Source organism: Limulus polyphemus, unplaced genomic scaffold (assembly GCF_000517525.1).
Source record: "Limulus polyphemus unplaced genomic scaffold, Limulus_polyphemus-2.1.2 Scaffold28, whole genome shotgun sequence".
Classification (NCBI taxonomy): domain Eukaryota; kingdom Metazoa; phylum Arthropoda; class Merostomata; order Xiphosura; family Limulidae; genus Limulus; species Limulus polyphemus.
This window is the reverse complement of record NW_013665638.1, coordinates 167,016-190,188: the sequence shown is the minus strand read 5'-3', so window position 1 is coordinate 190,188 and position 23,173 is coordinate 167,016. Positions and strand designations below refer to the sequence as shown.

General features: G+C 32.4%; 1 protein-coding gene across 1 annotated transcript in view; it reads left to right on the top strand.

Moving 5' to 3' along the window:
- Positions 1–23,173, top strand: part of LOC106459578 (junctophilin-1-like) — a 54,737-nt gene that overhangs the window by 27,654 nt on the left and 3,910 nt on the right. The window contains exons 2-5 of the mRNA XM_022386125.1: positions 3,478–3,752; positions 6,727–7,232; positions 14,536–14,654; positions 19,026–20,101. Of these exons, the coding sequence (XP_022241833.1) occupies positions 3,478–3,752; positions 6,727–7,232; positions 14,536–14,654; positions 19,026–20,101 (1,976 nt within the window). The remainder of the gene's footprint in view (positions 1–3,477; positions 3,753–6,726; positions 7,233–14,535; positions 14,655–19,025; positions 20,102–23,173) is intronic.

Here is a 23,173-nt window from a genome sequence, read left to right as displayed (position 1 = left end):
ATGAAGAACTGGAATGAAAGATGTATAAATATTACAAAATAATATATATATCCTTACATATATTTACTTGGCTTAACTTTAACTCTTACTGTACATCTTGGTGTTTGTGTAATTAACGTTTTCGCTGTTAAAATGGCCAATATTAATATTACATATAATAAAACAAACTTTGAAGAAGATCACCTAGAATAAGTTCCTGTATTTCTCAAATATTGCAATATATTGTGTTTTATATAAACATTCTGGAAAGTATCAAACAACACAGTCATCTGATGTCACTGCTTATACAGGGCCTTTCTTATACGTTTCATACTTTAAGGTAACACACTTTCCAATTCCATGTAATCTTCTAGAAAATACCTGTAATATTAGCAATATCCTAATCTGAATAAAACTGCCCCGTATGAGTTGCTTCTCCTTCGAGGTAAGGTTATAAAATAATGATAAATCTGAGTTACATTGAATGTGATGTATGAATTAAGAGCTAAGGCAAACGTAAATTCAGTTAATTCAATTTTACAGTAAATAAACAAAATGATACAAATGATGTAAGTTGCTCTACTTTGCTGTTTTTACGAGATACCATAAAATGTATAATTTTGCCTTTTCTTCGCTCTAGCGTTTTTGGATGTATAATATATTCTAAAAATCGGGTTTAAATAATAGTCACTTTCCTGAAGCTAGCTATTCAGTCCTAGAAATAAAGGCTATTTTATTACTTTGACATTGGAACAATTCAACTATTATTTAAACAGAGTTATCATTAAGTTGTTTTTATTGCTATATTATCTCAATGCATCGGTATATGCTTATTATAACCCTGTAATTATGTATCACTATATTCACATAAAACTACTTTTGTGGCTGGTGTTTTTAATTAAAGAAAAAACTTCTTGATTGATTCATATATTTTACTTGCCATGATGCTGATAAGGACAGGTTGTGTTAGAAATGATTTATGTTTGTCTTAGATCATTTTCTGTTTGTTTTAGATCATCATAACAAATAAGTATTCATGTAGTTAGTTGGTTAGTTTTGTTTCGAAAATTCCAGCAAAGCTACACAAGAGCGGTCTAGAATAACTGTCTTTAATTTTAAACTGATAAGATAGAGGGAAGGCAAAACTACACAAGAGCGGTCTAGAATAACTGTCTTTAATTTTAAACTGATAAGATAGAGGGGAGGCAAAGCTACACAAGAACGGTCTAGAATAACTGTCTTTAATTTTAAACTGATAAGATAGAGGGAAGGCAAAACTATACAAGAACGGTCTAGAATAACTGTCTTTAATTTTAAACTGATAAGATAGAGGGAAGGCAAAGCTACACAAGAACGGTCTAGAATAACTGTCTTTAATTTTAAACTGATAGGATAGAGGGGAGGCAAAGCTACACAAGGGCTAGCTAGAATAGTTGTCTTTAATTTTAAACTGATAGGATAGAGGGAAGCAGCTACATCAACAGCACCCGTCGACTTCTCTTGGGCTATTCTAATAATCGAACAATGGGATATGCTGTCACTCATAACGCACCCACTGTTCCAGTGTGGGACAACAGAATACGAACTATGGATCCTCGGTCCACAGTCCGGTAAGCAAACCACTAGACTATACTCGACCCATAATTTAATGTTGTAGAAGTTTTAAATGAGGTCAGAGTACAAATATTGTTTGACAAGGATAATGACGTCATTTGTTTCAAAATCGATGAAGTATTTCCTAAAATTCTTACTTCCTACAAGCTATATCCTTAGCATTAATAATCATAGAAATATTACCTAGGTATTTCTATGTGTAACAAATAATTTACTGTCAAATCCCCGTTTGATTTAAGAAGCTGAACAAAGATTGCTTTGCCTAATACCCTGTAAAATAAATATTCGAGGTTTTTAAGTAAATCGCATTTTAAGGTAACTAGAAAGAGCATGTGTCTCCGAATTCTTAGAAACGACTTACAGGAAATCTTGATATTGAAATTTATATGCATATATATTATATAAGACTGTTATTTATAAACATTACTACAAAATCATATATGGGATTTCTCACCACAACAATTCAAATGTCTAACGAATAGAAAGAGGCTTCAGGTAATGTAACATTGTTTCAACTACGTTGAACAAGTTCCCGTGGGGACTTCTCGAAATCGTCTTACATTGATATTGCACCAGCAAATCAATACAAGTATGGTAATGTTGAGAACTAAGTCTCTGACGATTTAACGTTGGAATATCGAATTTTGTGTAATTCGTTGCTTTATGGTCGTGTCATCCCATGAGTTAACAAAACATAAGTGACCTGCGTACTTACTAATATTATTGACTGCCAGTTTGCAATGAAATTTTTATCCATGCATTTTCTCTACCTCCTTGCTTGAAGTTCAGTTCTGTAAAATACTAAATACTTTAATACCCCATAACCAGTCAATCAGTACATTTTCAAGGTTGCCTGTCTTGAATTCTGCTCACTACAACGTTTTAACGGGCTAGGGTTATACATAATTAAATTTCCAGTTTAACTGTAGGATTTCATACAGCCTTAAACAACTGTGAAAAAATTGATATAGGTAACATATTTTTGTTCAAAGAGTCAAGCTGAAATACTTTCTTTTTGTGTTCTTATTAACATATACATAATTGTTTTTACAATGATAAAAACTTTTGTTAACTGTTCAGTATCACTCATCAAGTCACTCAAGTATTGTTTATACTGTAAAGAAAGTAATTAAGATGTAACCTATGTCATCGGTTTCGTATACATCTATTCTTTATTCAATACACCTAATACAAATTAAATATTGAAAGCTCTGGTTGAATATTAGACATATAATGACATTGTTTTAGGTGCTTAGATTATTTCTCTACGTGACTGTTTCAAAAAGATTTTAAGCAAAGACTTGTGGGTTTTATTTCTTAAATAATTTCATGAAATGAAAGCGTGTACTTTATTTTAGACTTAAAATAATAAAGTTATGCATATCAGTATCGATTTAAGATTTTTAAACCTCGGATAAAAATTCCGAACAATAAAAATTGTCCTGATTTAGAGAACTGCCCTTTAGTTAGAACATCATAAAGTAAAAGATTGGGGTGTAAAAAGCATTATCTGACATAGCACGTCATTTAGTATCAATATGTACGATATAACATAACATTAATATTGATGATAATTTAAATTACATCGTTTCGTCATTCTTTATTGTACCAATAAAGGTTTTCACTAAGAAAGATATATAACAGTGTTATAACGCTGTAGGAAAGACCTTTCACTTATAATCAGAGATAATCAGGCTGGCGGGGTTATAACATACAAACGTTTAATTGAAACATAAGTTTATAATATTCCGAGTTTTAGGGTGTAGAACGTCTGACGTAACAGAGAATAATACTGTCCAACTTTTTTCTTGTTTGTTATAATATAAGTGGTCTTTCGGTGTTGAAAAATGTTTACAAAACTTTAACCAACATGTAAATTTTCAGGTATTTATCAAGGTCAGTGGCTCAGGGGATTACGACATGGTTATGGGGTTCGTACTAGCGCTCCCTTTGGACTGGCCTCTCTTTTCCGTCCGAAGCATATTCAAGCATCGACGACATCACTCCGCAGTGAGCATGTTGATCCAGCCAGCGAAAGAGATCGAAAGATTGACGACTGTCGTGGTGGTTTCGTCTTAAAAACGAAAAGTGACGAACCTCCACCCCGGCGACGTTCTCTGGTGGAAAAGTCAGCAAACCTAAAAAAGTCGATTCTTCAGGTAAATATTTTTAAGTAAATCAACTAAACATAATAAAGTAATCCGTCAATCTAATTGTTTCTCTATCAACTCAATGGTTATAAGATGCGCCTACGTTTATCCCAAATTGAAGAGGAACAGTATTAGTTTGCAAAATTAAAGGGCAAATGAAGTTTTTGTTATATACATTAACGTAATAAGTGAATGTGGCAGATGTGTAATTTTTGTGTATTTAATGATAATATGACACTGATGTTTAATTTTAATACATAGAGTAAAGATGACATAATACTATAGTATATCCAAACCTTTGATTATCGTAGATCTCAATTAACCAATCAGACCAAAAGACCGTCGGTGTTTCATGTATACAACAGAAATATAAAATTACAACATAAAATGAAGAGTTGGAAGAGTAGAACGAATCTAACTTAGTGGAAAAAGTTTCTGCGGAAATATAGGACACAGGGAGCATCGGATATACGTCGTTTATCAGATTAATATTCATTTCTAAGCCTTGATAAAAAAAAGGATATTTAAAGTTACAATTAAAGGGAGGTGTTGATATTTAAGCGTTATCTAAACCACCGATATTCGTTTTCAATCGGTTGAGTAAATGAAAAGAAGAAATAACAGAAATAAAATACAAAAGTCACCAAAGCAACCAAAAATAGCATATATTATTAAATAAATTTTTGAAGAACTTCTCATTAAATGAGCATTCCACCTTATACAACGTTCCTATATAGTATTCGTAATCATTATGTAACGTGCGAATAAAATGGTTATAAAATGAAAATGTTATGGGACTGTGCCCATTGTATTGTACGAAAATAATTTCACGTGGTTGGCGTCATCTAACGAATAAGACAGTGCCATACCAGCATAATGCCTACAAACGTAGAGGCAGACATACTATTCTCGACAGTAGTGTGGTAAATAAAATCATGGCTCCAAGACGGAAGTGGCTGATGACATAAAAGTGTACGAATCAAAATTATAATTGGTGAAAGCTACTCCACTAAACTAATTGCGACGAAAATGCATTAAATCAATTGGCTGAATGTGTATGAGACATCAAACAATGAGATGAGCGAAGTTAGAGGAGGGCGCTCTCTACAGATGAATCCAAATTTATAACTTAGGTGACAATTAACGATATTTTGTTTGATGGTACAGTGGAGTACGGTACCACAGTCAACATACAACGTCAATATTCAAGTATGCTGGGGGATCAATACGAGTGGTGACTACATCTCACCTAATGGGGTTTGAAAATTAATGGCACCTTGACTACAGGAAAGCACAAGCAAATTATTTTCCACCATTTCATCGCAAGATGACGATTCCAAGCATACAGCAAACGTAGTGAAACGATACCTGGGGGAAACGAGGCTGATGAAATACTCGCAAAGATGCCTTGGCCTTTACAAGGATCTGATATGAGTATTATTATTATTATTAATGCTGCTTGGGCTTATACTGAAATTGAGAAAGGCAAACTGTAGCCACGCAACTTTGCTAAATTGTAGGGAGTAACAGAAAACATTTAGAGCAATACTTTATAGTATTCGTTAATAAACTTATGGTGGTATAAAACAAAATACTGGTACATTTAATTTTTATTCATAAGTTTACAGTCATAATTAAATCAAATAAGTAGATTATATGAAATGGAATGAAAGTTTAGTACGATAACAACTTAACAATATATTATGATTGCTTGCAATTCATATACGCAACTTTAAAAATGATTAGTGTAAATCATTGCATTAATTAATACCTTGATTAACATTATTTATATTATACTTAAAGTTTTAATGTCAGTAAGCACTTTGTTTCTTTCATTTGCAAATAGTCTTCAGTAAGAAATTAAATAAATATGTACACACAATCCTTCGTGTCTCTCCTACTACTACAGGCTAACACTTTTATTGTTATTATTTACAAAGACTATCCACATAAATCTCTGGATTGATGCTGTAATATATCGTGTTGTTGAAATAGCTTATTATCATTTTTATAATTTGGAACACATTTTCAAAATCAGTTTTTGTTAACGTCATCGGGACAACTGTATATAAATACTGACTAACTTTAGAATTATTATATAAAGTTTAACATTTAACCATATTTTCCTTGTATTAAAAGTATCTCTTGGACAGAATAAAACCATCCAATGATTCACATGGAAGTTAAAGCCACTAAGTTACCAATTGTTTTTTTTTTAATTTCAGCCAAGACACTAGATTGTTACAACGAATCATCACACTTCTGGTGAATTAATACACATTATTAAGAAGAAAGCCACATTGTTATGTTGCTGATATTTGCTTGTTTTCGTTGTTTGATATAAAGATTGTTTTATAGATCAAAGGATCGTATGAGTATCATCACAATCAACGTAAAACTTAAAAGACTTATTGATCGAAAACTTGAAAAAAAAGAGACAGAAAAAAAAGAGATAAAGATTTTTCAGCAACAACTTGAAATAAAAAAAAGGAACACCATAGAGTGAAACATTGCTTTATACATATTTTATTTTTGGGAACCAGAGCATATGATGAGTAAACCTTAACACATAATTCACACCTATAAATTGTGTGAATCATACCTTAAAAATATCGTTTTCATTCACCTTGATTTCACAGTTAATATGTTGAATACATTCGTCACAATCGATTGGATTATTCCTTGGCTGTCTTTTTCAATGAAGTTTAGCCCTTATCGTTTAGAGAGTGTTTACACAAAGCCAAGCATATAAATTTCAATACATTAGTAGTTGTTGGTATATTACTTAAAAGGTATAAATATTTTTTTTTTGTTGGAGAATCTTCATTTTCTTTTAAATGATTAAAATTTGTAACTTAGCTTGACTCCTTGTTAACTCTTTCTGCTTCATTGAATTTTTAGCCAATCTGTTTTACAGCTAAACTTTTAAATAATAACGTCTCTTCTACTATTCGCCTAAGATCTCATATTAACATTCTTATAGGGTTTGAAACTTAAGAAACAACGAAGTACTGGAGATATTGACAGAAAAGGTGTTTCCGGTTCTGTCCGGAGCACAAGGTCTGTGACCAGTTCAATCAGTTCCGGTTCCAGTCATTCGGCTATAACTCGATCTTCGGCCCATACTGACTCCAATAACAGCTTTGTTAGTCAGGATGACGTTACGGACGCAAATGCGGTTGAGACCTACATGGGGGAGCTGAAGAACGATAAGCGGTGTGGGTTTGGAATAGCCGAACGGTCAGATGGAATCAAGTACGAGGGGGAATGGTATAATAACAAGAAGTACGGCTATGGAGTCACCACTTTTAAAGATGGTACCAAGGAGGAAGGGAAGTACAAAAACAACGTCCTTTTGACTACTGGTAAGAAGAAACACCTATTCCTACTTCGGTCAACCAAGTTCCGTGAGAGGATAGATGGAGCTGTAAGTGCAGCTGCTCGAGCCTCCCAGATAGCTCTCCAAAAGGCGGACATTGCTATATCCAGGTATATTTAAGGTTAGGTACAGTACGCTAGTGATATAGAACAAACACATCTACAATTTATACTAAAGATTAACCATACCGCTTGAAATGTGCGTTTTTGTTGTTTCTGTTGTTGTTTTCTGCCTGTCTTTCGAGTCAGACAATATTGGTTTTGTGGACGAAAACAGTACATTTAAGAGACTTACAGTTTCAACTAGTTGGTGCCAGAGTTAAGGCATTTCGATAAAGCTTGTCTGTTTGTTTGTAATTAGGCACAAAGCTACACAATGGGCCATCTGTGCTCTGCCCACCATGGGTATCGAAACCTGTATTCTAGCGTTGTAAGTCCGCAGACATACCGCTGTGCCACTGGGGGGGCTTCTGTAAAGCAGATGCTTATGAAAACATTTTTTGGGGGGTGGAACTGGCAAGTTAAGAACTAGACAGAGAGGTTGAGAAACAGCTTTAAACCTAATATCGCTATTAAAAGAAGCTCTAACTTGCATTTAATAATAAAACACATTTGGATATTTAATTTGTAATCTTAAAAGTTATCATATAAACATAAGTTACAAAAATTAAAGTTGTATTCTCTACCTTCTTCATATTACCATGTAATATCATTAAGCTACCTTTAGAGACAGCATTAAAAATGCATGAAAAAATCTTAGTTTTATGAACATTATTTCAATTTAAAAATTTAGTACTATAACAAAGACTAAAGAACGTAATTAAACAGACTGAAGTGCATGGCGTGGCCTGGTGGTTAGAGCAGGCGACTTGCCATCTGAGTGTCTCAGGTTCGAAACCCTTTCATAAACACGCTTGAACTTCCAGTCTTGGAGGCGTTATAATGTGACTGTCCATCCCACTATTCGTTGGTAAAGTATAGCCCTAGAGTTGGCGGTAAGTGGTGTTGATTAGCTTTCTTTCCTCTAGCCTGTCACCTCAAAATTAGGAAAGGCTAGTGCAGATAGCTCTCGTGTAGCCTTGCGTGAAATTCAAAACAACTCAAAGCAAACTATAACATAAGGAAATCTAAATCCTTTGTCAGAGTCGTATAGCTTTAAGCAAAATCATAATTTTAGTGTAAACGATGTTATAATTACCCCTTAAACTTAGCTTCTTTTACAAATATATGGTGTTCCTTTAAAAAGCTTAAATAGAGGATGAAACAGGAATTACCAGCCAATAATAGACGAAGATTAGATGATTGTAACATGTGAATACTCAATACTTTATACACTATACAATCGGTGTCTTTAGGGAGCCAACCCTTATATCATGTATGAAGTAAAAGAGTACAAAAGTCAATACACACATAATAATTTTATTATACAAATTCGTAGAATAATTACTTTAAAAGACACGAAGGTTTATTTAAAGCTATGTTTTAGACGTATATGTTATATTTGAAAAGGCTAAATACACTGATAAAATTGTTATGCACTGTATACATAGAGAGCGGATTTAGATACACAGAAACTATAAATGCTCACTATATTCTCAAACAAATCTCCAGCTGCAGCTTAACAATTTACATCTCGAACTAATGCGACTAAATAGTCAATAGCTACAGTAAATCATCATGAACCGTATCAGTTAGCTGCTAGCTATGTTTATTATCATTACAATGTATAAAGTCAGCTACCATATCGAGTACTTCTTTGTTAATAGTTGAGCATAAAAAGCCAGCAAACAAGATAAATAAAAAATTGGGAATTTAAAAATCCTGCAAATAAGGATCGTAAGAGAATAAGCAAACAAAGCTGAATATATTGTAAACATTAGTTACTCAAACTACAAATCCCTATTTTCACTCCACCAAATGTAATTCTAGGTAATAGCGCGGAGACAAAATAGGGGTTTGTAATTTGAGTAAATAATGTCTACAGTATCCCCAGCCTTGTTTGCTTACTTTTTACGAACCTTATTTACAGGTGTTCAAATTCCCAATTTTTTATTTATTTTGTTATATATATATACGTTTTGAGAAATCTCATTCCATAACTGCTTATAAAGATTGTCGTATGCATTTTTCTTGCACAGAAACATTAGTCACTTCAGTAACCAGGTAGTCAGCGCTTATACTAATGTCCATTCTAACGAGAACTAAATGAAGTTTTTTAAATCCAAGGTCTTTCTAAAAATATTAATCTTATTATTTAATTAACTGGGTTTATTCTTGAGCGAGTAAATATCACTGCGATTAAGACAAGAATATTTGAAATCTGAAAATGTGTTGAAAGACTTCCGTAGTTCGTCGCTTAATTCCTTCATTTCTGATTCTGAATATTCCCTTAGGTTAAATATAATGCAACCTTATCAAGTAGATATTCCCTTAGGTTAACTATAATGCAACCTTATCAAGTAGATATTCCCTTAGGTTAAATATAATGCAACCTTATCAAGTAGATATTCCCTTAGGTTAAATATAATGTAACCTTATCAAGTAGATATTCCCTTAGGTTAAATATAATGAAACCTGAACATAGAAAACTGAATTTTGAAAATTGAATAACTATTTTGTTTTTATGAAAGTACAAAAACATAAGTTTACGCTCACATCCGTAAATTTCAAACAACTAATGCAAATGTAATTTTACTGTCATTGCGCTGGAATTATTTATCGCATATAAATACGTATGACAGTAAATTAGGGGAAAAAAACCGTATCTTACACAATTTGCCTTAACAGATTCTAGTTATCAATCTCGTGATATCCTTCGTTTCATTTCTTGTTTCTCAAGTTCCGTTATATATCTATTCTAACCTCATGTGGCAAGTTTATATTTACACCTATGTGTTATAATAATGTAGCGAATGTTGCAAGAATGTGGCAAAGTAATATAAGAAATTCTCACTTACATGAATATTTCTGTTATTATTTTTGGTTTATTATACTATAAATACTAAAAACAAACAAAGAAATGTTTAAGTGAAGCATTTAATTAGAGTTAGATATTAAATTTATAATACTTAAATTCAATTCGTTATCGGGATTAACGAGTTTGTGTAAAGCACAAATTGGAGTAATGTTTGAATAATATCTTTAATAGAACAAATAATAAATTTTAGAACAATTAAACCAACATTTTAGTCATACGTTATATATAGATACATATATACAGTTGTAGTATGTTAAAGTTCAATTCAAGATATATTTGAATAAATGTTATCAAAGGGTACACAATCTTTCAAAACTAATTCGATAATCATTTCGTTTCCCTAAACAGTATCTCAGTCATTATCTCATTCACAAATTATATATATTTGGTTAGATGATTGTGATATGTTTCACTACCTTCTTTACTTAGAACTCTTTTAACTTCTAACAATTCGGACTGGATTTAAAACAAAAATACATATGGTGTATATGTTTGTTTGGTTATTTGAAATTAAGCACAAAGCTACACAATGGGCTATCTGTGCTCTGCCTACCACGGGTATTGAAACCCAGTTCCTAGGGATACAAGTCCGCAGACATACCGCTGGGCCACTGAGGGGTACAAATGGTGTAATAAATAACAGAATGTCTATTACTAATTCATTTTTTTAATATGACTACAAGAAGTGATAATTATAAAAATGACAATTTGTTTTAATTTTATAAAATGTTAATTTACTGTATTATCCTATAACGCCAAGGTGTACTTGTAATAATAAAATTTATAGTCTTTTAATTTGTATTTATATGTGAGAGGAACATCTTGTGAGGAAATTGGAATAATATATGTATATAGCAAGTGATGAGTTTATTTCAAGGGGTGTTAAATATCGGTCGCACAGCGGTAAGTATACGAGTTTACAATGCTAAAATCCGGGGTTCGATTCCTCACGGTAAACAAGAAGTCAGTGACACGATCTTATGCTATCATCTACTTATGCTATGTTTTCTAAAACTATTTTAATAACGTATTGTATCATGTAAAGCTTACAGATTTTTCACGCATTATTTTAATACTTACCTCTATTATTAATGCTTTTAACGTATCCCGATTTTTTCACTCTTACATAAAGCGTACAATTACCTACAATATCAATATCCAATAAAATGATATAACGTAGTGAGTGCATTATTTGTTTTTGATATTGGAATGGGAAGAAAAAAATATATAAAAAGTCACAACTAGTACTTTTTTCAAACTACATATACACTTTATTACTTAAACGTGTTTAAAGCAAACAGTTCATATGAAAAACAGATTTGCTAAAATCTGAGATGTAAATGGTTATATTCAACGTAACAATATTTCATTTTTCATTTAGAAGATTATTTTGAGTTTAATCACAGCGGAAACGAATAAACTAAGAAGACGATAAAGCCAAATTAATATAACGCGTTTGGTAATCAAAATACTTTATCTGAAAAAATTTGATGTGAGGTGTTTAATTTTCAAATGTCGACAAAAATTACGAGCCCCCCCCCCCCCTTATGCCACAGCGGTGTGTCTGCAAACTTATATCGCTAGAATCCTGGTTTCGATACCCGTGGTGGACAGCGTACGGATAGCCCATAGTGTGGCTTTATGTTTACCTACAACCAAAAATTGCGAATTTATTTCTGATGATGACCCTTTGAAAGATATCTCAAACTTACAATTCAATTAAACATATGAAAGCAATAAGTCAAATACCACTATCTTAGAAATGTGTCATAAACCATAATTTTAGTATCAAAATTTGTATTATGCTAAGAAGGTCTCTATTTAAAACTTATTAATTTGTTAAAAATACTATAAAACTATATTTTTAAAACCACTAGCATATTACATCAAGAAAACAATGAAGAAAAGTAACTTGAGAGAGAAAAAAAAAGAAAGCTTCTCAGAACTTTCTGTAGATATTGCACATAAAGTGTTTTAATCATTTAAAAATACAAGACAGCATTTTAACACTTATATAGGCCCATGTTTGATATTTCAAAGTCATCTCTGTATCTTTATTCGAAAATATCGATAAGGATGTGTTATGGAAAATGCTCAGTTGTTTGAATAAAATTGTAACACATAGTGCAATTTCCTTACTGCACAGCAAGTGTGTAACTCCATCTCCTCCTCCAAAGTCTGTGTTGGGCTTTTAAAGCTTCGTTAACCTAACGCATGCTGTCATGAACTGAACACATTAGACCGTATGGACTTGGTAAAAAAATGCACACATTTTAGGTACTTCGGAAATATAGATTATTTTATATTTTTTGCAACTACTTGGTTCTTTAAATTATATACACTTAGCATAGTGCGATACACTGGCGAATCACTTCTTTGTTATAGAAGCTGAAAAATTACGAATAATGAAGTTAAAAATAATTGTTTCAAATCATAAGGATTCAACTAAAATAATAACTGAGCAATCTATTGTTCGAACACAATTAAAACCAGCCGTCATTTCATGGTTGGCTGTTTTTTTTTCCAATTTTGCTTTGAAATTATGTAAAAAGCTATAAAAACAGTCTAACTGAAATGAGCGTCTGTTTCATTTTGGGCAATTAAAACTCACCTTTCCTTGAACTTTTACGAAAAGTTATTATAATGCTCACCAAATTCAAGTTGATCTAAATGTGAGACTATTTAATAAACCTGAAGTTGCAGTAACGTTTAGTATGTTCATGTTTCTCTTTTAGGAAAGGTAATTGTGCAGTTACACCGAAAAAAACTCGAAATATATGCCAAAAACCGAATGTGGATTAAACACTGCTTTTCTGAGATTGCTTAGGTTTAACGTTACGTTTTCTTCTCCAACTTTTCGGGGTTTTTACTCTCGCTACAAATAAACATCCAAAAGTAGATCTCTAAGTTTTTGTAGTTGTAGAACGGTATCTTTCTTCCTCTTTTTTTTTTTTTCTTAAGGTGTACATCTGTGAATACAAAAAGTTATTTCTTAACGCACGTGTCTATAATTAGAGATAATGTGAAGAACTCAGGCCGTGTATACGATAAAGTTTAACTCACAAATAAGATGTATCCAGGAATATTTACTAGCTAATTATTTAACATTAGCTAGAAGTTGTCTTTAGTTACAATGACTTGATTCAAATATATGATAATATTGTTTCAGTATTTAAGTGTTAAGCCTACTTCACTTGTTTTTCGAATATTTATCACGTGTATAACAGTTACAAAAACTCTAATGTATTAACCATTCTAACAGAAACTTTGAAAATAATGTTTAATTTCAATTACTATAATTTGAAAAAGAGTAATTAATTAATTATTTTACTACTTAAAAGTTGTTTATGGACAACGATAATTAGGAATTTAATTAGTACAATTGCAAGTCTTTTACATTAGGCTTACTGTAAAAGCTGCCATTATCATATTTTTGAATTAATTATTCATTTCAGTAGACTCCTCACTAAACATTAATTACAATGTTTGCTATTTGACTATTGTTAGTTTAAGTCATAGCTCCTTTGAATGATTAGTTGAGTATACTTTGTTTTGTTTTACAAAGCATACAATTTAATCTGTCAGTATTACAGAATTGATTGTTGAAATAGATTTAATTAACTGCTCTCGATAATTACAGACTTTAAGTACCATAATATGTTAGTTTTGGTTCACACGTGACGCTTATGTCTTCGAGATAAATTCGTTATCCCTGCCGGCCACATAAAATGCTCATGTTGTTCAAACGATGACACTAAACTTCAAAGAAAACTACCTTTTATTGAATTTATGTTTCTGTGTTATGTTGTTTGAGCTGCTTTCTACTAGTTATATGTTAATACTTCGACAATGAACTACTGTGAACTTTATTGGGCCAAGTAAAGAAACATATTATATTGTTGCAATGGACAGTAAGATATCTAGAATGAGCGATATTGCGTAGGATGTCACTTTAACTTAATATCAACGTGAACAAAATTCATATAATTTAGATTATAAGTTATCAAAAGATTTCCTATCGGTATAACCATGAACTACCAGTATCTAACCTTCATATTTGTTTATATTTCGATATTAATACCAATGTATAATAGGTAAGTATATCTACAGGCGCCTTTATCTGATTATATATATATGTATCTTTCACTAATTGTTCTATTTATCAGTCGATCTATACCATAAGATATTCGGTTATTACAATTGTCATTAAAGTCATAAACACTCAAGGTATGCCTCTTTGAGTTCCTGACGATACAAAAAAAAATAGTTGTTTATCCTCATCATGCTATTTGAAAGTAAATGTGTACATGTTAACCGAAACCAGAAACTTTTATGTTGTTGTATAAAATCTAAATGATTATGGCTAAGCTAGTTTACTTCCATACTTATTTGAGATTAATATCAAGAAGGTAAAAGATATATCTTTCCCCTTTCCAGAACGGCAACAGCTCGAGGAAAAGCAGAACAAGCTGATATTTCTGCAGTACATGCCAGAGAAGATTCTGACTTTGCCAGATTAATAGCCCAACAGTTCGCCCCAGAATTTCAACAGTCAGGTAAGTTACAAAGGCCTTTAAGACTAAGAAGGTGGGACTTTGTTCATTGGCGTTCTTTGCCAATTGGGTTTGAATAGTAAGTACGTCATAGCCAGGACATATCAGAGGTTCAGAGAGGCCCGAGTCACTTGCTGGCTATAATAAAAAAAAATGATGACACATCAAAACAACATAAGACAATCATTAGCCCAAAAGAAAAGTGAAACATAATTTGAATGTTTTTTATTTAACATATATTTATTAACATTATTTAACATTTAATTAATGCCTTTCTTGCCTTTTTCTGTGTATAAAAACAAGTCACGAAACTTAACAGATGCAAAAAAACAACAACAAAAAACAAATGTCTAAATTTGAGATAAAGCTCACAAGATTGTGATGTAATCCACGGTCTTTTATTGCACTTACACAGTTATCAAAAAGTTTACTAAACTTTATTATTCCAGAGCGATGTTCTATAGTTTAACACTGCACTATGATTATTCATATGTGTGTGAATTTATGCTTCGCAGCACGAGTTTTAGTACAGATCTACAAAATGATTAATAATTCAGTTTAACAAGTTTATGACTAAGGGTGTGTGTGTGTTTGCTTATAGCAAAACCACACCGGGCTATCTGCTGAGTCCACCGAAATGACTCGAACCCCCAATTTTAGCATTCTAAATCTGAAGACTTACCGTTGTTCCATCGGGGGACATGACTAAGGGACAACTTAGGGTTACATCATAACTATAATAATTCACACATTAATAACTTCATCTCTGTAATGCTAAAACTGAATACACTATTTTAGTTACTTTATTTTGACTTAAATAGCAATTCAGAAACTGGGATTTTTTTTCGTCTATCTATTTACTTTATTTCTAAAGATTATTTTAAAACATTTGAGGTTGCCAACATGACATGATTTATAACAGATATTTTAAAACATTTCAGGTTTCCAACATGACATGATTTATAACAGATATTTTAAAACATTTGAGGTTTCCAACATGACATGATTTATAACAGATATTTTAAAACATTTGAGGTTTCCAACATGACATGATTTATAACAGATATTTTAAAACATTTGAGGTTTCCAACATGACATTATTTATAATGGATATTTTAAAACATTTCAGGTTTCCAACATGACATGATTTATAACAGAAAGCGCACAAAATACTTCTTTTATTTTATTTCTTAATGTTTCAATTTTATGAAATAGTCGGGTAAAGTTTGTTTGTTCAAGAGCGCAAACACGCACAATGGGTTATTTGTGCGTTACCCACCACAGGGATCAAAACTAAAATTTAAGCCTTATAAGCCATCAAGCTTACAGCCGAGACACCGATAATGGGCAGAAGAAAGAAAACTGGAACATTGTTTTTCGTTAAGCGCAAAGCTATACAATATACTATCTGTGATGTTTCCACCACAAGTATTGAAACCCAATTTACTCTGATTTACCGTGGGGTAGTAATTTCTGTTTCGTCGCAGATCCAGCTATGACAGCAACAGCTGATCAATAAATGTTTGTACACTAAATTACCAAATGTTGTAACAGTATGCCGATATCTAGTAATGGAGTCAGCTCCAATAAAACTGCATGTACATTTTATGTACATATTAGTATATTACTAATACGCTGATATTAGTATCGGTGGATAGAGTTAGTGGCAAGATCTTATCATTCCATTTACAGTAGGTGATGAGACTGGAAGATTTTGTGCGCCATTTGCAGTTTTTTTTTTTAACATAAGAAACAAAAACCCAACAAACACAAAGCTACGTAATGGAGGGAGGCGAACCCCTTGATTTTTGTGTTGTAAGTCCGTACTCTTACGTTGGTCCACCAGGGGACTTTTATGTTTCTACTTGCAATCGATAAATTTGTCGAGCTTTTCTGTCATCTTTAGGTAAGTACAATATTGACAGTCTGTTTTAAAAGTAGATGATGTCAAAAAAAATCATTGTTGAATTGTGTCAGTATTTTTTTATATATATTTTACACGCTTCCCCTGACCTTCAAGTTTCACAAAAGTCTGTTTATTCAAGTTGCACAGAATATATATATACAGGAACTCTCGTGCCATTCTTCGCACTTTTCTGATGCTCAACTTTTATTAGGTGTCTGCACCATTAGCAATAATAAAAAACACTGTTCGGGCTAACATGATGCTACCACTTTGTTATTCAGGGTACGTTTGAGGGCTTATAACGCTACAATTCGAGCTTAGGTACCCGTGGTGTGCAAAGCACACTGTGTAGCTTTGTACTTAAAACCAAACAAACATAATATCTGCTTTGTCACAGATAACCCATTGTGTAGCTTTGTACTTAAACCAAACAAACATAATATCTGCTTTGTCACAGATAACCCATTGTGTAGCTTTGTACTTAAACCAAACAAACATAATATCTGCTTTGTCACAGATAATCCATTGTGTAGCTTTGTACTTAAACCAAACAAACATAATTGTCTGCTGTTGTCACAGATAACCCATTGTGTAGCTTCATGCTTAACTACAAACAAACAAAAATGCTAACAACGACAGGAACGGAGTTAGTAAAGATCAGCAGCTGCCACAGAAGGTTAAAGGTCGTGATGCTACAGAAAAAGGAGCTCATAGAACTTCAAATGTAAATGATTATTGGATGTAGCATTAACGATAATTGCGTACGAGACATTTTAGCCCGAATTTTTATGCTGCATTGTTTCACAGATGGAATGCAGCCTGTAAACTGTAACAGTGTTAATGCAAACCATTAGCTTTCATGGTGCTTCTAGCGTCGAAATTGGCGTGGAAAATAATAGGTTTGTTTGAAGTTAAGTACAAAGCTACACAATGGGCTATATGTGCTCTACCCACCACGGGTATCGAAACCCGGTTTCTAGCATTCTAAGTCCGCAGACATACTGCTGTGCCACTGGAAATTAATGGAAATCGCTGCCTGTAGTAATGAAACCAGCTACAAATTCTTTGCTTTCGACGGATAGGTTTGAGTTAGACGTCAGTCTAGAAATATTTTGGATATGTTTGAGTCATGCTGTTCGTGGAAAGACAGAGGTTTAATTAGTATCGAGATGAAGATCTCTTTCAGGTGATTTGGTTTAACTTGTAACGTTTGAAGAAAAGAAAAGCCGTGAACACAGTATAATAATGGTAGATTCTGAGCATTTCTGCACTCCATACAATCATTAAATTCCATAAAGAGTGACTCCCACTTCTTTCAACGTAATCATGCCTCACATTACGCTAAACTTTTAGAATTTACCTTAATCAACCCAGATCGTCGACCTTACTCCAATTGAATCACTCTGGGACGTTCTGGAAAGCCGCCAACAGGACAGAAAGAGCAGTCTCAAAACTTTCAATATACTTGCAGGTGCATTACAAGAGAAATCGAGTTTTATTTCACCTATCTGTAGGTCAAGAATTGGTTACATAATTAGGGAGACATTCCCTTCTTTTTATAAATACTTTTAATAATATAATGTATATGGCCGCAAATTATGTAAACTAGTATACGAGCTATGTTTATTACGAAATTAATTGAAAATACAATACCAGCAACTTTTAGAGTAGGTAAACTCTGGTTTTAATGATTACAGCGTTTCGATCCATAGTATAGGGTCATCATCAGGTAAAAATTACATTCCAACTCAAAATTTTGAATGTAACTGTTACCTGATGATGACCCGGTACTATGGATAGAAACGCCACTTGTTATTTTGATTATTGTTGTAAGCAAAAGAATGTTTAAAAGTAACAGTAAAAGTTTAAAAATAACAGAGACGTTTACTAGTATTCTTATCTGTGCTTATGACAACTGGTTGATCCAACGTATTTCTCTCGTGCTTGTCCAATTTATCTTATTCTCAGTACTTTGAAGGACAATGCTAACAGTTAAACAGATCACTTTGAAGGACAAATTCATAATACTGTTCAATGAGAAACATAATAAGCTGAATAATTAATTCAAAAATGCAATACAAATGACTATTACAATAGGCAAGCTCTAATACAGTATTACATTATGTAAAAGTTTCTAAGATCAAACCGGAAATATATGTAATTGCAAGGTAGGTAATTTCACTGTTTTAACATATTACTGCTATAATTTCCTTTTCATTTTTCATTCTATCACTTTTACTGCAGAATTTTGTTAATTTTATACAAAAACAAAAAACCATAAAAAATATTTATATCAGGTAAATCATAGCATTGCACCTGCTATACTTTAAGAAATATAAAGTAAAAATTTCAAATGTAAGTACGTTTTTTCAGCAATATGCGAAATAATGTATGTCGTTATGATATTGTGAAATACGTTTCTGGTATTGAAAAAAACTTTCATGTATTGATTAACCTTTTCATAATAGGGAGTGATGTGCTGAAAATAAAACAAGATGAGCATCAGGAAAAACCAGAAAACAATATACGAAGACCGTCAACTATACCGTCGAATCAACAAACTCAACAGGTATCCCATACAAGTTACTTACCCCAAGTCAATGTGCCTCAAGAAAACTTAGGTTCTATCCAAAGTGGAAATATTCAAACAGAAATGATCTCTTCGGACGCTATAACTATGAATATTGATCGTTATGGTAATAGATCCGCTCAAGTTCCAGGCACAGGAAATACCGCAGTTCGAGAACCACCTCAAATCAACCAGAATCCTGTGAGCTATCTTGATTCCTCATGTGTACCTACGGGGAATGAAACATTCTCAAGGAATCCACAAGGATCTTTTCGAAACCAGAGAAGACAGAGCTTTAGAGAAAGAGAGGGCAACTACTCTATTAACCCGGGATTATCTGAGCATTTGGACCAATATGGTTTTGAGAATACCAATTTAAATGTTAACTCGTATGGTAGCCAATCTGCTCAAAAATTTAATATTAACAAATCTAAGACTATTCAATCTCCTATGAATTTTTCACACAATCCTATTATATATACTACGGATTATTCTCCTGACCCTGGAACTTTTGAAAGCATGGGTAATGCAGATATTTCTCAAGGAAATGTGCCCCGACGGTCCACACTCCCAAACCTCCATGCCGAAAACTTTGAGTGCCAAACTGATACTATACTTAATATCATTTCTCCTAATCTCAATGAAACAAGTAGCAGTACTCGTTTTGCTAATACTCATCAAAGCGCAACAGAGAACAAAATCTCAGATTACACTCCTCAAAGAACTGCGTCACTTTATCGTGGGGCAGCGAAAAAACAACCTCCGTCCCAACTCCAGCCTAGTAAACCTGCTGTTATTAAGAGAAAGAAGAGCCTTCCTGATATACAGGCTGTAACAGTGAACGCTAAGGTAATGACAAGAGCCGAGGTTTCTGAGCTAAGCTCACAAAGAAGAGAAGAAATTCGGAGAATGCAGATTGAAGCCGAGCGACTTCGTTCTAATCCGTTATTGTATTTGTTCAATCCTGATGTGAAGGTAAGTTGGACGAATGGTAATGATAGGTGTTTCTTACTTCAAAGTACTTGTTATTTAGAAACACTTTATGGAACAGTTGTAGGTAATATATTAACAAATGAAGCACCATAAATAGATATTATTAATTAATTTAAAAACGACACTTGTGTAAAACATCTGTTTACAATTAAAAGGAATACAACATTAAAATCTTACACAATAGGTAGTTATTAAAAACAGGGACTTGCCCAAAAATGACTCTACATATGTTTCGAGGTCTGAGACACCATCTGTTTAATTACTATTTATTGTGTAAGATTTTAACGTTGTATACATTTTAATTGTAAATAAATATAATTAACTAACATGTAAGAAGGATCTTTGAAATTTATCTAAAAAAAGCTGTCGCCTGGTTGGCCAGCAGTAAGTTTATAGACTTACAACGCTAAAATCCGTGGTTCGATTTCCCGTTATAGACAGAGCGCACATAACCAAATGTGTGACTTTGCGTTAAAACAAACCAAGAAAATCTATTAACAACCAAATGCCCCTAGTGGCACAGCGGTATGTCTGCGGACTTACAACGCTAGAAACCGGGTTTCGATACCCGTGGTGGGCAGAGCACAGTTAGCTCATTGTGTAGCTTTATGCTTAAATACAAACAAACAACCAAATACTTTTATCCATAAACATTTCTCATGTTAAAAAAAATCGATTTGGTCTTACTGCAACTGAAACTGAAATTATGTAATCATGTATACTCTATTTGAACAAAAAAAATGTAGAAAATAGTTTACTATATACCTTAAGAAAATTTGTTTTCAAATTTAAGATGTTATTTACAGTTACAATGATTAATGTCACGTTGTCCGCGTAGAAAGAACATAATATTTTGTAAAGTAATTTCATAATCCAATCATTTAAATTTATCAGTTTTTATATGTCATTTCTCACTTAAGTTTGATTTATTACTAGAACTATCTTTAGAAACTTCGCAGTTTTTAAGCAATGTTTTAGAAGAGTTGATAAGTGAAAATTCAGCACTGAATTATTTTGGTAAAATTTTATTACACCAGATATATTGAGTGCTTAAAAAAGTGTTAGATAGTTGACACTACTTATACATATTCTTGCAACATTATCAATAACGCAATTTTATATTCGTCGAAAGAGCTCTGATAATGTATTTGTCGTATTAATTATAGGCTACTTTATAAGATTTATAAATCGAAGAATGTGTTTCTTGTGTAGTGTATTTTTATAATAACAGATTGGATTAAGAAACATATACATATAATTATTAATAAAGTAAACATAATAGTTGTGTTAACATTGAGGGTAAAAGGGCGTAACGTAGCAGCAACATCTTACACTGGATACTATTTTAAACAATTTATCAGACATTTACCCCCCTCCTGCTTCCCTCCCTCCAAAAAAAAGTTTGCCGCACTTGAAAGACAGTTAAGTAAATCTAGAGTACAACTGTACAATGGGATACAACACCCACACAAGGTTAGGAACATACACGTCTACCACCTATCAGCTGTTTTAAGTTGCAGCAATGCCCAGAATTGCTCATGAGCTGTGAAAGTGATATTGCATTTAGAATATAAGAGCCCTAGTGAAGCCCTTTTACAAGAATAGAAATGAAATTGTAAAATGTAAATTAAGAAAACTTTTCAAGCATTCTAGTTAAAATAATGAATTTTTGTTAATAATAAATATTGACATGAAACCAACATAAAAATTACAAAACTGAATTTACACTATATATATATAGTTTGCGTGTACGTTGGTGTGTGCATTGTCTGTCTATACGTGTTTTTGAGTACAGTCTTTGGCCTAACATATTTTTAACTCCTAAACATCTGGAACATATGACAGTCTTACACTTCCTGGATTCATAAATGTTTTTTTAACGAATATACAACACGAAAAATCATCTCTAAAAAATACGTTATGATAATAGGTTAAGTCATTAATTATTTAACTCTTTATTGCGTCTAATAATTATATTACATGACTTGAGAAAATTTTGCGTATTCGGCTTATAAAGCTCTATTCCTATAGTGTAGGCTATGACTAGGTTTATTTGAAGGTAATGTGATCCCTTCACAAATACCATGGCCAAATTAGTCCATAGAGAATCCCGTTAGGCCTGCTGCCAAACTGTTCGCACTCTTCCCAGATAAGGTGACTGGATGACTCGATCGCTTCTTGACACAGCTCATACTCTCAAATCCCAGACAAACAGTCTTATCATGACCACTTGTATCTACTGGTGCCATTTCATGTTTAATGCTTCAGTCAAATTAGTAGGCTCGAGCAAGATTTGGTAATAAAGTTTTATATATATAATTAACAAATAAAAACAGGAAATTAATCTCAAGCTCTTCAAACGTGTTGAATACACTGCTTTTACCACTGTCATACGAAGAAGAAAAGGAGAATAATTTGTAAACTATTCATGTCTTTGAAATCTTATGAAGTCCTATGGAGATAAACGTATATAATAATTATATATTTCATCAGTTTAAGCATGGGCTTTTTACAAATAATCAAGTTTATGTTTATTTGATGTTCTTCTTTCTTATTACGTATTAACTAATATTTAAAATTGGGTAATTATAAAAAAGTACACGAACAGTATACGTTTACAGTACTGTACAAATATTAATAACTACATATTATCTTGCTATAATGAAAACAAACTCAGCAGGCATTACAGCTTCTGTTTAAGCAAGTTTTGTACCCTAAAGTATAATTTATTCAATTCAAATATAAGTTTCATTAATTAATATGTGTATAATATTAATAATTACGTTTTCTATTATTTGTAAAGTATTTTCTTAGCGCTTTCGTCGAAACAAAACAAAAATAAATAAAATGAAAGTAAAAACTGATGTCCCAAACACTATATGCAATAAAAAATATATACACAACAGAAATGATTCAATATTTTATGATATCTTTCCAGGAAATATTATTGTTTGTTTGTTTTTGAATTCCGCGCAAAGCTACACGAGGGCTATGTGCGCTAACCGTCCCTAATTTAGCAGTGTAAGACTAGAGGGAAGACAGCTATTCATCACC